At 44.2% G+C, this 18,332-nt stretch overlaps 1 protein-coding gene across 1 annotated transcript in view; it reads left to right on the top strand.

Moving 5' to 3' along the window:
* Window positions 1–787: 787 nt before the first annotated feature.
* Window positions 788–18,332, top strand: part of LOC309559020 (coronin-7-like) — a 344,039-nt gene continuing 326,494 nt past the window's right edge. The window contains exon 1 of the mRNA XM_082262130.1: window positions 788–853. Coding sequence (XP_082118256.1) covers window positions 794–853 — 60 coding nt within the window. The 5' untranslated portion in view covers window positions 788–793. The remainder of the gene's footprint in view (window positions 854–18,332) is intronic.

The following is an 18,332-nucleotide window of genomic DNA, read 5'->3' as shown; positions in this document are numbered from 1 at the left end:
TTGCGATCGGCATTCTGGGTAGCCAGGAACCCGGAAGAAGGACACAGCGGGGGACACCACGGCTTCAGATGCCCACACCGGAGATGGCCGCGCTCTGCAATCAATTTTAAAGGTAAGTATTTATCTTTATTCTATAACTGTAATGTGGGGTAAGTGTTAGGGTAATTGGGGATAGGTTAGGATTACGGGGGTATTTTTAGGTAAAAAATGTGTATGTGGCCGGAACTCCGCTTTAATTTGCAGGGGTTTCCCCTCACTTCCTGTTTGGCTATGGGACAGGAAGTAAAGGGAAATCTCCACAATGGGACACAGATGGCAAAAGAAAAAAAAAACTGACAGAAGTTATAACCCCCCCATTACTCAAAAATGAGAAAAAAAAAGTTTAGCTTAAAGTTCTACTTTAACGCCCTTGCCACTCCATCAAAATAACACATTTTCCTTTAGTTATACTTTATTTAAATATGTTATACAAACTGTTGGCGTTATATAAATTCTGTATGATAAAAAATGAAGAGCCCATTGAATTTGACAACTATGTACCACGTGCAGAATCTGTCTCTATAGCAACAATAACACTGCTAGGCGTGCCTAGAGGATGACAGATGCGGAAACGGTCCCGAGCCGGCAGGAGCAATCGATCGCTGCTGTGATCGCTGGACGCTGTCTCTTGGGCTGGGAGGGACTCCGGGGAGAGTAGAGAGTGAGAGAGGAAGACACAGACAGTGTGCGGGAGGCAGAGAGACTCAGGGAAGACACAGGCACTCAGGAACAGGCTGTGACAGTTTGCAACAACATGAACCGGTTCAAGATATCTAAATTCAAGAACTGCATCCCGAAGATCCCCAAAAAGGAGGTGAGAAAGAGGGGGGTGCTCTGATAAGTGACAGCAGTATGGGATGTGTGCACCTTGAAGGGTTAACCCATTGGGAGGCAGGGAGTGTGTGTGTTGCATAGTTTGAGTTCTGCCCTGACTTGCATTGACATGTGTCATGAATGCAGCTTGGTATGGGCAGGATGGGGTTAAACTTGTGCAATGGGGAGGGGCAAGGGGGGGCACCCATGGGTGAGCTCATTCAGATGTCCATATAAGGAGAGGGCACCCATGGACAGGATATGAATGGAGGTGATCCCCAGGCTCACAGCGCCTCACCTTTGGACTGCTGGGTGTTATCCTATCGGTGTACATAGCAAAGCGGTGCAGGGGGTGGTAACTCATAGCAACCGGTAAGCACTGACTTTACAGCAGTCTGATCAGTTGCTATGGATTACTGAACTCTGCACACAGTGCTGCTCGCCCTGCCTTACTGAATGCAGAGTCCCTGAGCTGACAGCTGGGGGTCCCTGTACATTTGTACAAGGTGCTAACGCATGTAAGGCTCTGTTCACGCCCGTGTTGGTTTTAGGTGCGGTGCATTAAGAAAAAAAATAAGTCCATGCTGCATCTTTGATGGGTTTTGATCAAAACGCACATTCTACAGAGTTTAATAACGATGCGTCTGAAATGCACAACCCGTCCTTTAGGTTACATGGTAGCATGCGTCTCATTCAGGCGATTCATTGAAATCAACGGGCTTTCGATTCACCATAGATTGGACATGTCACTCAATTTTCCTACAATTTTTGCACTGTGGTGCATTGCCTTGCACTACAATGCACATATGCTGTAGTGCTAATAAAATGTGTCAATGCATGCAATGTGCATTGCAATAATATGCACCTTCCTGCAGTTCATAGAAGTAAATCAGCCCTTCTGCGTATTTACATCATGTGATCGACAAACTCCTGGGCGGCTACAGATTTCTATGATCTGTAGGTGGCAGTGTAGGCTGAGAGTTGTAGTTCCCTAGGAGCTCTACAGATTTTCTAGCCATCAGAGTGTTTGTGACATATATATATATATATATATATTCATACAAGTGTTGTATGGCCAGGATCTGCCACATGTCACAAGGAAGTGATTACGATAGGTGGAAGTAACTTATTTTATCTGAACTGTCCACTGGAAAGGTTACAAGGGAAAAAAATAATAATAATAAAAATGTATGTGTGTGTATATATATATATATATATATATATATATATATATATATAAATGTGTGTGTGTACGTACAGTATCTCACAAAAGTGAGTACACCCCTCACATTTTTGTAAATATTTTAGGGCTCTTTCACACGGGGGATCCGATTAGATCCGCCTGTCAGTTTTTTAGGCGGATCTGATCGGATCCTCCATGCAGCTCAATGGGGCAGTGGGTGTCAGCGGAGACACCTCCGCTGACACCCGCTGCCATCCGTATCCGATCCTGTCCGTGAAATCTGGACGGTTCGATCCCCACTGAGCAACACGGATTCGCCTACGGAGGCGGACCGTGTGAAAGGGGCCTTATTCTATCTTTTCATGTGACAACACTGAAGAAATGACACTTTGCTACAATGTAAAGTAGTGAGTGTACAGCTTGTATAACAGTGTAAATTTACTGTCCACTCAAAATAACTCAGCACACAGCCATTAAGATATAAACCGCTGGCAACAAAAGTGAGTACACCCCTAAGTTAACATGTCCAAATTGGGCCCAAAGTGTCAATATTTTGTGTGGTCACCATTATTTTCCAGCACTGCCTTAACCCTTTTGGGCATGGAGTTCACCAGACCTTCACAGGTTGCCACTGGAATCCTCTTCCACTCCTCCATGACGACATCACAGAGCTGGTGGATGTTAGAGACCTTGCACTCCTCCACCTTCCGTTTGAGGATGCCCCACAGATGTTCAATAGGGTTTAGGTCTGGAGACATGCTTACCAGTCCATCACCTTTATCCTCAGCTTCTTTAGCAAGGCAGTGGTCATCTTGGAGGTGTGTGTGGGGTCGTTATCATGTTGAAATACTGCCCTGCAGCCCAGTCTACGAAGGGAGGGGAATCATGCTTTGCTTCAGTATGTCACAGTACATGTTGGCATTAATGGTTCCCTCAATGAACTGTAGCTGCCCAGTGCCTGGCAGCACTCATGCAGCCCCAGACCATGACACTCCCACTACCATGCTTGACTGTAGGCAAGACACACTCGTCTTTGTACTCCCCACCTGGTTGCCGCCACACACGCTTGACACCATCTGAACCAAATACGTTTATCTTGATCTCGTCAGACCACAGGACATGGTTCCAGTAATGTCCTTAGTCTGCTTGTCTTCAGCAAACTTGTTTGCGGGCTTTCTTGTGCATCATCTTTAGAAAAGGCTTCCTTCTGGGACGACAGACATGCAGACCAATTTGATGCAGTGTGCTGCTTATGGTCTGAGCACTGACAGGCTGACCCCCCCCCCACCCCTTCAACCTCTGCAGCAATGCTGGCAGCACTCATACGTCTTTTTCCCCAAAGACAACCTCTGGATATGACACTGAGCACGTGCACTCAACTTCTTTGGTCGAATATGGCGAGGCCTTTTCTGAGTGGAACCTGTCCTGTTAAACCTCTGTATGGTCTTAGCCACCATGCTGCAGCTCAGTTTCAGGGTCTTGGCAATCTTCATATAGCCTAGGCCATCTTTATGTAGAGCAACAATTCTTTTTTTCAGATCCTCAGAGAGTTCTTTGCCACGAGGTGCCATTGAACTTTCAGTGACCAGTATGAGAGAGTGAGAGCGATAACACCAAATGTAACACACCTGCTCCCCATTCACACCTGAGACCTTGTAACACTAATGAGTCACATGACACCGGGGAGGGAAAATGGCTAATTGGGCCCAATTTTGACATTTTCACTTAGGGGTGTACTCACTTTTGTTGCCAGCGGTTTAGACATTAATGGCTGTGTGTTTAGTTATTTTGAGGGGACAGCAAATTTACACTGTTATACAAGCTGTACACTCGCTACTTTATATTGTAGCAAAGTGTAATTTCTTCAGTGTTGTCATATAAAAAGATAGAATAAAATATTTACAAAAATGTGAGGGGGTGTACTCACTTTTGTGAGATACTGTGTGTTTGTGTATGTGTGTGTGTATATATATATATATATATATATATATATGTGTGTGTATTTATATATATATATATATATATAAATGTATGTATGTATGTATGTGTGTGTATGTGTATATATACATATTAAGCAGAGCTCCAGGTACAATCTTAACTGCATAGTTATATTGGTCCAGCTTGGACCGATGTGAATTTATACATATTTCCTGGAAGCTGCTTTAGTGAACTCCAAGCATCCATCCCCTGATATGCATATGCCTGTCCTGAAACAGGGACTGCCAAGCAATGAAGCAAGAAGAACAATGGCAGGTCTGGAATTAGTGCCTTAATATATAACTCCAGGTGTGATCTTAATTGCAGTTACACTGGTCCAGCTTGGCACAATGTAAGTATGCATATTTCATACCTGATGGACTGCTGTGGAAGCTGACAGTCACTGTAGTAGTCGATGCTACTACAATGACAGCGGCGATCTTTGTGGTCCTGAGCCAAGCGGCTGCCACACTATACACCAACCACAGGCGGTCACTTGCTTGGCACTGCTGCCATTCATAAGTAAGCCTATGTATATACAGTACATTTTTTGCAGTGAATGCGAGGCATTCTCTGATTGCTGAAGCTTGACCCCCACCCCCCTTTCCATGGACACAAGTTTGACTGATGTTAATTTCCATGTGTATAGAAAGATCTTTAGTTGGAAAGGATCATTCGGCAACCAATGGGCACGCAGTCTGCTGAAAATCTGTAGGCAGCTTTAGAACATGCAGATTTCCATCTAATTGGAACAGCGTGTTTTTGTTTCTGCTTCTGTAGTGATAAATTTAGCCCCAGTACTCCTCTGTGCTTTTTGCACATTCAGGTGAACAATTGAGGAAAAAAAAAAAAAACCCTGAAACTATTTATAGTCAGTGCTGTTACATGTGTATCTAAAGGAGCCAATACACAGATCTGGAAGCTGCATGCATGCAGACATCCAGGAAATGGCCTGTCCTAAATGTTTCTTTACATAGAACATTTCTTCCCTAACCAGCCTAAAGCATGCTGACATTATATAAGTAAGCTGATATATATTACTGTATTTCTACTGATGATGGGGAAAGATGGAATCATTGAAAACGTCACCTCTTACTCCTTCTGTACCTAATGCGAAACCTATACATGTGACTGTCAGGAAGGAAAATTTCCAAGTTTTTGGTAAAAATAAAAAATTCTGTCATTTCTACATACCTTGTGCCTTTTTCTTTTAAATATAAATATTACCTTTTGATTGATCTAAATAGGTGAGGTGCATTGCCTTAGTGATGCGATAATACATGCATTAACAGAATGCAAAGATCTAAATCAGCACTTAGGCTAGGTTCACATGTATGCATGTAGGGTTGATGCATTTTTTGAGGTCATGTCTGGTGCGTTCTGCATTTTTGGGTTGTGTTTAAAGGGATATTAACCACTTTACCACCGGAGGATTTTGCTTTCTTACGTCCAGGCCGTTTTTTGCGATTCGGCACTGCGCGACTTTAACTGACAATTGCGCGGTCGTGCGACGCCGCACCCAAACAAAATTTACGTCCTTTTTTTCCCACAAACAGAGCTTTCTTTTGGTGGTATTTGATCACCTGTGCGATTTTTACTTTTTGCGCTATAAACAAAAAAAATAGCGTAAATTTTGAAAAAATACCAATATTTTTCACATTTTTTTTATATGAAATTCCCCCCCAAAAAAATGTAAAAATCTAAATTTTTTTAAATTTTTGGCCAATTTGTTTTCTGCTACCTATGTCTGGTAAAAAAAAATCACAATAAGCGTATTTTGATTGGTTTGTGCAAAAGTTATTGCGTTTACTAACTAAGGGAAAGATTTCTGTCATTTTTGGTGTTGTTTTTTTAACGAGTAATGGTGGCGATCTGCGATTTTTTTTTTTTTTTTTTTTTTTTTTTTGCGGGACTGCGACATTGCGGCAGACAGATCGGACCCTTGACTGACATTTTTGACACTTTTGGGGGTACCAGTGACATTTCTACAGTAATCAGTGCTATAAATATGCACTGTTACTGTAAAAATGACACTGGCAGGGAAGGGGTTAATTTTATTGGAGAGGGAGGGGTTAATGTATGCCTGGTGCTTACTGACCTGTGGGGGGAGGTGACTGAGTGACGCAGGGACAGATTGCATGTTCAGCTATGCTGAACTCTGCAGTCTGTCACTGTTTGTCACTTAGGAGATCCGCCCGCTCTGTTTACACAAGCGGGCGGATCTCCAGACTCGATTCCCCGACGCGGCTGCTCCTCCCCTGGCCCGACTCCCGCTGTGACTGAAAACAGCGGGAGCGAGCCTCCGGCGGCACGCGAGTGCCGCCCACAAGGGGAGGAGTCCAGCGACGTAGGTCTACGTCGCTGGACGGAATCGAGCCACTTTGCCGCAGTACAGTCAACGTGACTGGTCGGCAAGTGGTTAAAGGCAGATTCCCCTTTTTTTTTTTTTCATACCTGCTCTGTGGAATGTTTTTGTACAGAGCAGCCCCAATTCTTCTCTTCTTGGGTCCCTTGCCGGTGCTTCTGGTAGCTTGCTATGGGGGCTCCCAAGCAGGCCTGCTCCCGAGCCACTGCTCTGTGCGTGTCCCTTCACACACAGAACGCGTCTTGGCCCCGCCCCCGCTCTCCTTGTTGGCTCACTGGCTGTGATTGACTGTAGCAGGAGCCAATGGCTTGCTATGAGGGCTCCCGAGCAAGCTCGCTCCCAAGCAGCTGGTCTCTGTGTCCCTTCACACACAGAGCATGGCTCGGCCCCCACCCCTGCTCTCTCCTCGTTGGCTCACTAGCTGTGATTGACAGTAGCAGGAGCCAATGGAGGCAGAGACCCAGGAGAGCCAAGGCTCTCGTGCACATCACTGGATTGGGGTAAATGAAGAAATGAAGAGTTCTGTATGGCCGCACTCCAAATGCAACACCTTTTATTGAAGCAATAAAATCCATACAGTATAAGAGAACACAAATACAGCAGCAGCTGACGCGTTTCACACCTTTTATTGGTGCTTAAATATAGCTGGCCAGCTATGATTAAGCACCAGTGAAAGGTGTGAAATGGATCAGCTGCTGCTGTATTTGTGTTCTCTTATGCTGTTTGGATTTTCTCGCTTCAATAAAAAGTGTTGCATTTGGAGTGCGGCCATACAGAACTCTTTATTTCTTCATTTGCACTGCAGAGCCGACACCTGTTTGCATGGGGAGATATGCTTTGGAGGACTGACACCTGGAGCGGTAACCCCCGTTTTGCTTTCTATCTGGATTAGGTATTGGGGGTAAGTAAGGGGGCTGCTGCACACAGAAAATGGACCAAAATTGAAGGTACAAGCATTTTTTATGCAATTTTATTGAAGTCTTTGGAGCAATACACGGGGCCATACATTTGCTGTGCCTTTCTTCTGGTGTTTTAGTTGTCCTGGGTGGAACAGGTGCAGCGTCCAGCCCAGCCTAGCTGCAGACTTTGCCTGAATTCTATATTAAGTGGTACTGGTATTTGGGGCCGGACCTTCCTCCCTAAATGCATCGGGCCTTAAACGCGGGTACCATTCAGGACAGCGTTCAGCCCCATCTAGTCACAGCTAATGAGGAAGGTTTGGGACTTTATGTGAGGGGAAAAATCACCTCCATCCCGATTCAATGTACGAGGGGGGGGGGGGGGGGGGTGGAAGGTTGAGACTTTAAATGAGACGTGTGACATGGCCATAATAGTAAAACCATAATATCAAATTTATTTTATAAATGCACATATACATGGCGACTGTAAAATAGATAAAGAAGCAGTAGATATGAGCTGGAGTACGTACATAAAAATTACACAATAAATCAACCAACATTGAACAGAATGGGAATATATAACAGTAACCCATAGTATTGAGTAATAATCGGCATCAATAAGGCTTGACGCGTTTCTGTGGACTGTGTTCCACTTCATCAGGAGCATGTGATGCGAATCTGCAAAAAATAGTTGTATAAAAATATATCGCAAAGGATAAAAATGGTAAAAAGAAAAAAAGAAGATGAAGAAAAAATCCACCCAGATCTACTCACAGGGCAGCTCAGATCACTGCAAATCATGTGGGTATATGAGGCTGGAAATGGCCAAAAGAACCAGTCTTACCAGGAGCTGTGGGGACGCAAAGAAAGGGTGAACCAGGCATGAACATGGCGCGTGAGATTGGGAAAAAAATAAATAAAAAATCTCACCTCTCGCCATGTTCATGCCTGGTTCACCCTTTCTTTGCGTCCCACAGCTCCCGGTAAGACTGGTCTGTTGGCCATTTCCAGCTTCATATACCCACATGATTTGCAATGATCTAAGCTGCCCTGTTAGTAGATCTGGGTGGATTTTTTTCTATTTTTTCTTTATCTTCTCCTTTTTTTTCTTTTACCACTTTTATCCTTTGCGATATATTTTTATACAACTATTTTTTGCAGATTCGCATCACATGCTCCTGATGAAGTGGAACACAGTCCACAGAAACGCGTCAAGCCTTATTGATGCAGATTATTATTCAATACTATGGGTTACTGTTATATATTACATTCTGTTAAATTTTGGTTGATTTATTGTGTAATTTTGATGAATGTACTCCAGCTCATATCTACTGCTTCTTTATCCATTTTACAGTCGCCATGTATATGTGCATTTATAAAATAAATTTGATATTCTGGTTTTACTATTATGGCCATGTCACACGTCTCATTTAAAGTCTCAACCTTCCCCCCTTTTGTACATCTAGTCACAGCCTGCCATAGCATTTGATAGGCTGCATACAGCAGAGTTGGACTCTGCACTTGTCCCTCTCAGACGCACTAAAACACTGAAAGGGTCGCACTGCAACTGGACAGCCCTGTGTGCAGGGGGTCTTAACTTTAACGTGCTCTTGCAGTTGTATTTAATTTTCAGGGCTGATTAATGTGTCCGATGATTTTTAATCAGCAACGTGTGGGATAATTAGTTGATTTTTTTTTGATGGGGCTGATTTATCAATAATCTATGCATTACCATTCATTTTGAATAGCACTAAAGTGCACTAAGACAGTGCATGTGCGCGGCAGAAAACATTTTGTGACCTCTGCATTTATGTGCATTAGAAGCTCATTGATTTCAGCAGGGTGCCTTACTGCAACACCCTCAGTGTCAGTGGTTAAGGGACAACAAAATCATGTAATGTTAGGGAACAATAGCGATCTTTAACCAAGGGCAACCGATCCACATTTATTTGTATGATTGCACTGAACTGGTTTCTATGGGTTACAGAACCCGACAGCTTTTTGCATAATAAATCTGGTAATATTTAGCTGTGCCTCCGCAGCTGTCACTGGGGCCTCCCACTCACTTCCCACTTCTTCCGTTGGGGAGCACGTGAAATCCTGGGGATGGTGCCAATCATCTGCATGCACAGTTATACAGTATATTCCTCGGTATCAATCATATACAAGGAGTGCTGTGTCTGAGTATTGCAGAGCTGATGATTTCCGCCGTCTTGTTTGCTTGAAGCTGTCATAAGACTTTCATTTCCTCCTGTACTTCCTGTGCCTGTTGGCACCTTCAGCTGTATACATTGGCAGGGCTATCCTTACTACTCAACCAAAGCCAAGATTAATGGAAAGAGCTAGGTGCATGTGAAGTTAGAATACTAATTACAGCTGGTAACCCATAGCTTTCCATCTAAAGAGGAACTATAGATTCCAGAAAGTTCTGTCACTTGCATCTAGTGGTGAAACTTTTGGCAAGCTGTGCTAGAATAAGGAGAATGCTGGAGCTCTTCTTCTGCAAATGCCAGGTGCCTAATCGGTGCTCAACCCGTGGCCGGTGGCCCTTCAGCTGTTGTGGAACTACAAGTCTCATGAGGCATTGCAAACCGCGGGCATTCACAGGCATAACTCCCAAAGGCAGAGGCATGATGAGACTTGTAGCTCCACAACAGCGAAAGGGCCACAGGTATAGGTGGAGCACCCATAAGATAAAGTTTAACTTTTTTTTTCTAGTTTTGGATAGAGTGGAGAGGGACAGGGCCGCTGATAGGGGGGGACCACTAGCCCTCCTGTAGTGGGCCCAGGCACACAGGGGGGCCCGAACAGCAGAGGGAATCAGTGCGGTCGGACAGAGGGGCAATTACAGGATGCCCTGTGTGGCTCTCTGCAGCAGATGAAACCCGATTTCTCTCCCACCGGCTTTCAGCTGCTGCAGGGAGTGACACAGACACAGGGCACCTCGCGGAAGCTGCTGGCTTCCCTGTCTCCTAAAAAATGACAAATTGTAAAAAAATATTTAAAAAACAAAATGTAAAATAAAATTATTTTAAAACATTAAGAGTCGGTTCACACTAATCCGACTCAAAGTCACCCCGACTTCGGGCGACGAATGAGTCGCCTGACAAGTCCGATTTAGTGTGAACTGGCTCTTAAACATATTTTTTTAATTATAAAATGTTTTTTAAAAAATTTAAAAAAATATTTTAAAAAAAGGGGCTAATTCACACAGCTTCTTTGTTATCTTTGTGTCATCTGAGAATGATTTTAGTATATTATTAGTGAAAATGTTGTTTTGATATATACGTGGGGGGCCCTGCCAGGTAAGCTATATGGGGCCCCGTGATTTCTCTCAGCAGCCCTGGAGAGGGATAGGAATACCTGTCAGTTGTTATTGCTTTCTGTGGCCCCCCATTAGGGAGGTTCCCCTCTCTATTTGTCCTGTTTACAATTATTATTGAAAGTGAAATGAAAAGAAAATCCCAAATTTTAGGCTGTCCCCAGAAAAGTAACAGAAGGGTAATCTTCCAATGGGGACATTAGCTCTGGTGACTTGAGGGGGCCCAAAGGATTGCCTTCATTTGCAGGGATTTCCTTTCACTTCCTGTTTGGCTAAGGGACAGGAAGTGAAGAGGGATCTCTTCAATAGGACACAGATGATGAAACGTTTTGCCTGTAGTTATACTTTAAGGGTCCTTTCACACGTGCTTTCCGCCAGGCGGACTCCATTTTGCTCAATGGGCGATTGATCCGCCGATCCCCGCTGAGCAGGTGGATGACAAGTCCGTCTCCACTTACTTTGCTGAGACAGACCTGTCAGATCCTCGCACTCCTCTATAGGAGATTGGATGGTAACGGACGCTTGTCCGTTTTCATCAGATCCCATCCGATCCGATCCTTCAGACGGGTGGAAAATAGGATTACCATCCATCTGGATTTTATAGACAGGATCGGATCCGATAGCAGTGGGTGTCAGCAGGGGTGCATGGAGCATCCGATTAGGTCCGCCTTAAAAACTGACAGGTGGAGCTGATCAAAAAGCCCGTGTGAAAACGAGTTTTGGCTATACTTCTCCTGTGGATCACAGAAGTGCAGTTCCTTTTGCACCACTGTGACCCGTTTTCACGTCGGCTGACGTCACAGAGCCAGTCCAGGATGGGGAAAGCTTGTGACAATATGGTCGGGATCAGCTCACAACCCTGGACTAGCACTAGGCTCAGCCTCTCAGAGAGAGCGGGTTTGGTAGAGCAGACAGTGGTTACTGACAGTCACCAGCTCTCTGAAAACCGAGCGATCAGCAGTCTTTGATCACTCAGTTCATTAAGGTTCTCAGTCTTAGAGGCGGCGGGGGACAAATGCAAAGTATAATGATGTATGATTCCTACACATTTTTGGTCTACAAAACTAGGGGAAAGATTTTTCATTTCTATTTTATTTATTTTTTTACTAGTAATGGCGACGATCAGCGATTTTCAGCAGGACTGCAACTTTGCGACGGACAGATCGGACACCTAACTGACATTTTTGACACTTTTGGGGGGCACCAGTGACATTACTACAGTAATCAGTGCTAAAAATATGCACCGTTACTGTACTAATGACACTGGCCGGGAAGGGGTTAACCCTGTGGGTGATCAAGGGGTTAAATGTGAGCCTAGGGGAGTGATTCTAACTGTGGGGGATTGGCTTGCTGAATAAACACAGGGACTTGTGTTCCTAAATAAGAGGGCAGACCACCATTCTGTCTCCATGGGGAGTCATTGCAGCCACTGGACCCGCTAATGGGCTCCCCCTGTAGCCAATCGGCGTATGAGCGTGCCCCCACTAGCGGTCCTGCTAAACAATGTACAGGTATGTCAATTCGTGGATCAGAGCCGACCCGCGGCAGTAAGAGTACAGAGGTTGGTCTGCAAGTGGTTAAGAGTTATCATGGGAATAAGGTGTCTTCACTGAAGCTTTATCACCAATCCTGGTTTCCACGACAACCCAAAATTTTCAAAATCCAGTTGTCATAGGGACAGAAAGTGAGGGGGAAGCTTCTAAACAGGGGCACAGACAGCAAAATATATGTTACAGAGGTGTTAACCATTCCCTATGCTATCCAAAACTTAAAAATATTTTTTTTGGCTGGAGTTGTACTTAAAAAGTGAACCTGTTCCAACTTACATACAAATTCAGCTTAAAGCGAAGCTCCAACCCCCTCCAAAAATTAAAAGTCAGCAGCTACAAATACTGTAACTGCTGAGTTTTAATATTACGACACTTACCGTACCTGTCCAGGGGTCCCTCAATGTCAGCATCCCAGCTGATTTTTCAATCAGCTCTCGGTGCTGTCACCGGCATTGCTTGTAAGAGAAACTGACAGTAAAGCCTTGTGGCTTCGCAACCAGTTCCCTACTGGGCATGCGCCAAGCGCAATGCACTTTCTGAACTGCCTGTATGCAATAAAACTAATACCTGGAGTTTAGCTTTAATTGACCTAGAAAAGTCATGCAGCCAGTGAAGTCAGAACTGTTCTGCATGCTTGTTCTGGGATAGTAACTCAAAAACTATTGGAGCCAATGGATCATTGAAGCAGCATTTTTTTCTAAATCAGTGATGCAAGGCTTAGTAATAATCTCAGCATAGATTTAAAGATCATTTTACATAGAGATCCATTTTTAATGCTTTTTAAGCTTATGTTGCTATGATTTAGGAATTAAGGAATTCTGGTCATAGGGCAACCCGGAAAACCGATCCTGACATTATACAGACCAATTTCAAGCCCAAGTCGAATTTCATTCCTGTCCACTCTAAGGGTCCCTATATAGAGACTTATTACCAGGCCGTATACAGAGATCTGGTGAAACTGTGTGACACTCCAACTACCAAGCCCATTGGAACCTGAAAAGTTCAGAACAACTAGCCCTGAAAGATCTGACAGTAATTATTGTCAAGGGTGGGAGCCTGGTTGTCCAAAATAGGAAGGACTACTGTATATTCAGGAGAATATCGAATTTTAGCAGATATGATCACATTGTGAGAATCAAGCGAATTACCCATCCGCAGTGGAAGGAAAGAAAATAAAGTAATCTATGAGCCACCCATACCTATGTGTTATGGTATTAGGCACACATTAGTGTGTTGCAGGGGCAGTTTTTCTGCTACTTCCTCTATTGCAGGGCACCGAACACACGGTAATACACTACCCTGCTTTGTGGTTTGTTAGGTTTCCAAAAAATAGTGTATGTCCAATTTCTGGTCTATAGCAATGCCATGGCAACCCCTTTAAATGAGCTGCCTCAACGCAGTGCACGACAAAATGCAAGTGATCTCACCACAGTGGATTGGAAAGGTGTGAATGGGTAGTTTGAAAAGCATTGGAGCCAGAGGTTAAGCTGAAGCCAGGCAATTAGCATTTTATTTTGTCTGCATCCCATTGGAGAGATCATCTTTTTTTTCCTATATGGAAGACACCACAGGAAATGTGCGCATGCAGAGGTTTCCATCTTGCTGGAGAATCTGTGCGCATGCAGAGGTTAGTTCTTTTTGTGCTGATTATTAATCTGGTGTATTTATTGCTTTGTGTCTTTGGTGCTGCTCTGGTGTGTTTGAAATCTGCTGATTCTGAATCAAAGTTTTAGTATGTGAGTAATTGGGGTTTGAGCCACTGCTAGGCTTGCCTTTGTGTCGTGGGTTTTCCTCAATCTGTCAGCACTTTTTGAATCCATTTACAGCATATATTGGTCTGTTTATTCATGCATGAATGTATGGAATCTAGGAAGGGACAGCCGGTGTGGGTGGCTTTACAGTCTGGATACACAGCTGGACTGCAGATTAGATGATGTTCTATCTGCTGTATGGATCAAACACAATCCAGGACAAAATAATTACAAGGATTCTGGAGAAAAGAGACATTTGTGCTGAACTGACCCAATGAATATAGATCTGACTCAGAACATTTTTCTTAACAGATTACTGTACTTTAAAGCGGTATTAAACTCAGATTTTGGAAAACTCCAGACTGGCAGAGTTTTTATAATAGAAGAGTCCCTAGTCGTCTGTTCTGTCGTAAATGCTTCCATCTGCCTGTCAGCGGTAATGTACACTGAGCCGTGCATGCGCTGCTCAGAGTATATTTACAGCACTGCTCTGTGCCGTTATGAAGTGACTCCTTTTCGTGGCCCAGCCGTTCAAGTGGTTAAACAGAGCAAACCTGGAAGGAAGAACAGGCGTGCAGGGCTGAAGGGCATCCTTTGACAGGTAAGTCAAGTGTGCAGTGCATACTAGCACATTATGGCATTAACCTGCGGGGGGCTGTTTATGAAAAAAAGAAATGTGGCATTTAATTTCACTTTAAAAGACATTAAAGAGGTTGTGAACCTCCAAAAAAAAATGTAAAAATAAAAACCTGAAAGACATAATGAGCTAGTGTGCATCACATACTAACCCATTATGAAATACCTTAGAACAAAGCCCCCGCAGCACCACCCACATACCGCTAGGTAACACGGCCGACATGTTCACCTGTCTTCCTTCTGGGTTCGCGTCCTCCGGCCATCTGATTGGCCAGAGCCGCGATGATGTCACTCCCGCGCATGCACATGGGAGCCGCCATTCTTGGCACAGGATTCTGGAGGATTGGCACAGGCGGCTGTTCCTTCAGAGCGCATGCGCCAGTGATGTCACTGGCTGCATGCAAAGTAAATATCTCCTAAACAGTACATGTTTAGGAGATATTTACAGTACCTATAGGTAAGTCTTATCATAGGCTTACCTATAGGTACAAGTTGCAGAGGAAGCTTTACTTCCTATAAACTTTTTATAATGCCCAAGATCACCAAGTAACTTCACAAATATAACCTATTACTCAGCTTTTTTCTTTTCATGTACTTTGAGGGCTGTCATTACATACAACATCGCATTACATTTGGCTTGTCTGCATCTGCACGGTAGCCACTGATAAGAACTGAGAACAAGGAAAGCATTTGCTGCACTTACCTGTTTGATAGGGCCCGTTCAAACTAGAGATCGACCGATTATCAGCAAAGCCGTTATATCGAGGGCTGATATGCACTTTCCCCACCAAGGTGGCCAATATTACCGATATTTCGGAAACTGCCTGCAGCTAGAGGCATCACCCCGATACCGCGTCCATAGCTGTCGGTCGGCTGTCTTGTAATAATAACCAATGCGGCTGAGAAGCTGCTCAGCTGTCATTACAAAGAGACCCAGGCAAGCAGCCTGCACGGCTGCCGAAGACCCGATCAAAGCCGCATTCGACTCTGATCGGGTCTCCATGTGAAAACCCGGAAGTAATGTCAAAAGTGATTAAAAAAAAATGACCGCATTCAAAACAGCCAAACTTGGCGTTTTGAATGCTTTTAAGTGCAGAGGAGAGGTTTGGGGTCTCCCTCCACAAGAGTACCTGTCAAATAAAAAAAAAAAAAAAAAAAAAAAAGAATGCATGAAAATATTGGCCCATATTGGCCGATGCCGATACGTGATGACCAAAATATCGGTATCGGCAATGAAAGAACGATATCAGTCGATCCCTACTTCAAACCATCGCTTTATGGTAAAATGTACATGTTGATGTAGCGCACAGTAATGCACTGAGCATGGTGTGATGCACTGGAGGACCAATTATTTATAATGCATCTACAAAATACACCTTGGCTACAGCGCAAGGCACTATAAATACCGACTTTACATTGTAGTGCACTGGATGAGCTGTGGTAATGCAGCGCTCTGCATCTCATTTTGTAATGCATTGTGGCACATGTCTTACCTCAACTTGCAATCACGTTAGCAGGCCATTATTCACTTTGAAGGCATTAAGGATACTGTCAATGTTGTACTGTACTCATGTAGTAAGTGGAGATCACAAACTGCTAATCTGGCAGTCCTATACACACAGTATATATTTACCAAAGTACTGCTTATCCCCCGTCTGATTACTGTAAGGCAGGGGTGGGGAACCTTTTTTCTGCCAAGGGCCATTTGGGTATTTATAAAACCATTCGGGGGCCGTACAAACATTTAATTAACTCACCCCTAATGTGATGGCTGCAACTGCTTCTCTTTGGTAAGGTGTGTGATGTTAGCTGGTATCGATGATGTTGCTACTCGCAACTGGTTTTCCAGGTTTGTGTCGGTCAGTCTGGAGCGCAGTCGACTTTTTTGTGGTGGTAAGTTTTATGAAAAGAACTGCTGGCAGGTACTGCTGGTGGGTACAGCTGGCTGGTACTGCTGGCTCAGGCTGGTACTGCTGGCTTGTACTGTGCTGTGGGTACTGCTGGCTGGTACTGCTGGCTCAGGCTGATACTGCTGTGGGTACTGCTGGCTGGTACTGTTGGGGGTACTGCTGGCTCAGGCTGGTACTGATGGCTGGTACTGTGCTGTGGGTACTGCTGGCTGGTACTGCTGGCTCAGGCGGGTACTGCTGTGGGTACTGCTGGCTCAGGCTGGTACTGCTGGCATGTACTGCTGGCTGGTACTGTGCTGTAGGTACTGCTGGCTCTGGCTAGTACTGCTGGTTCTGCTGTGGGTACTGCTGGTTCTGGCTGGTACTGCTGTGTGTACTGCTGGTACTACTGTGAGTACTGCTGGCTCTGGCTGGTACTGCTGGCTCTTGCTGGTACTGCTGGCTCTGGCTGGTACTGCTGTGTGTGCTGCTGACGGGAAATGCTGCTAGGAAAAGTGTAGCGGCATCATGCTGGAGGAATAGGCGATGTTTCCTGTATTGGTCACAGGCGGAGTGCATTTGATATCACTCCATCTGTGACTCACTCAGACTGTCAGAACAGAGCAGGAATTATACAGGAAGTATCGGCTCCGTTCTGACAGATCAGCTGAGAGACACAGACTCAGCTGCATGGGGGGCCGGACCAGATGACTTTGGGGGCCGCATACGGCCCCCGAACTGTAGGTTCCCCACCCCTGCTGTAAGGCAACTATATAAGGAAGAATGCCTATCTACAGGGATTCTTAATACCTTCTTTGTAATTCTTCTTTGGGATTCTTGATACCTTTCTCCAGTCATGGTCTGGAGCAGTGTTTCTCAACTCCGGTCCTCAGGGCACACTAACAGGCCAGATTTTAAGTATTACCTTGGGGAGATGCAGACTAGAATACTGCCATCACTGAGCAGCAAATGATATCACCTGTTATATATTTTAGTTTTCTTGCAAACCTGGCCTGTTAGTGTGCCCTGAGGACCGGAGTTGAGAAACACTGGTCTGGAGGGTGTTCTCTACATTGTCACTAAACTTGTGCAGTGGCTGCCTCGTTCTAGCAGTTGGTGATCTCCTGTGATGCAGTGTTAATTTTAGCAGCAAATTTCAATTTAGTCTTAGTCTTAGGACTAAAATGGCATTTTCGTTTTAGTCCCATTTTAGTCTTCTGCAAGTGTTTTTAGTTTTAGTCGTATTTAGTCGACTAAAACTCCAGTACATTTTAGTCGACTAAAACTCCAGTACATTTTAGTCGACTAAAACTCCAGTACATTTTAGTCGACTAAAACTGCAGTACATCTTAGTCGACTAAAACTCCAGTACATTTTAGTCGACTAAAACTCCAGTACATTTTAGTCGACTAAAACTCCAGTACATTTTAGTCGACTAAAACTCCAGTACATTTTAGTCGACTAAAACTCCAGTACATTTTAGTCGACTAAAACTCCAGTACATTTTAGTCGACTAAAACTCCAGTACATTTTAGTCATCTATAATCGAATGGGTGTAGTTCAATTGTAATTTGTAATGCATTATTTAAACATTTCTCTACAATTTCTGAACTCATATACTACGGCTGGTCCTGGAGTGAAAAATCTAATATGTTATTATTTATGGTATTAAGCTTTGAGCATGCACCAGTGTTAATTTTGGCAGCAAATTTCGATTTAGTTTTAGTTATAGTCTTTTGACTAAAATGCCATTTTAGTTTTAGTCGTATTTTAGTCTTAAGACTAAAATGCCGTTTTAGTCATATTTTAGTCTTAAAGCGGAGTTCCGGGCACAGAAATGATTTTTTGCTGAACATACCCCCGGGACAGTCAGGCGCTAGCACATTCCACAATGGCTAGCCTCTGATC

Source organism: Pelophylax lessonae (assembly GCF_965119305.1).
Source record: "Pelophylax lessonae genome assembly, chromosome: 6".
NCBI lineage: Eukaryota > Metazoa > Chordata > Amphibia > Anura > Ranidae > Pelophylax > Pelophylax lessonae.
The sequence above is the reverse complement of the archived record's forward strand: the minus strand, read 5'-3'. Positions and strand labels throughout refer to the sequence as shown.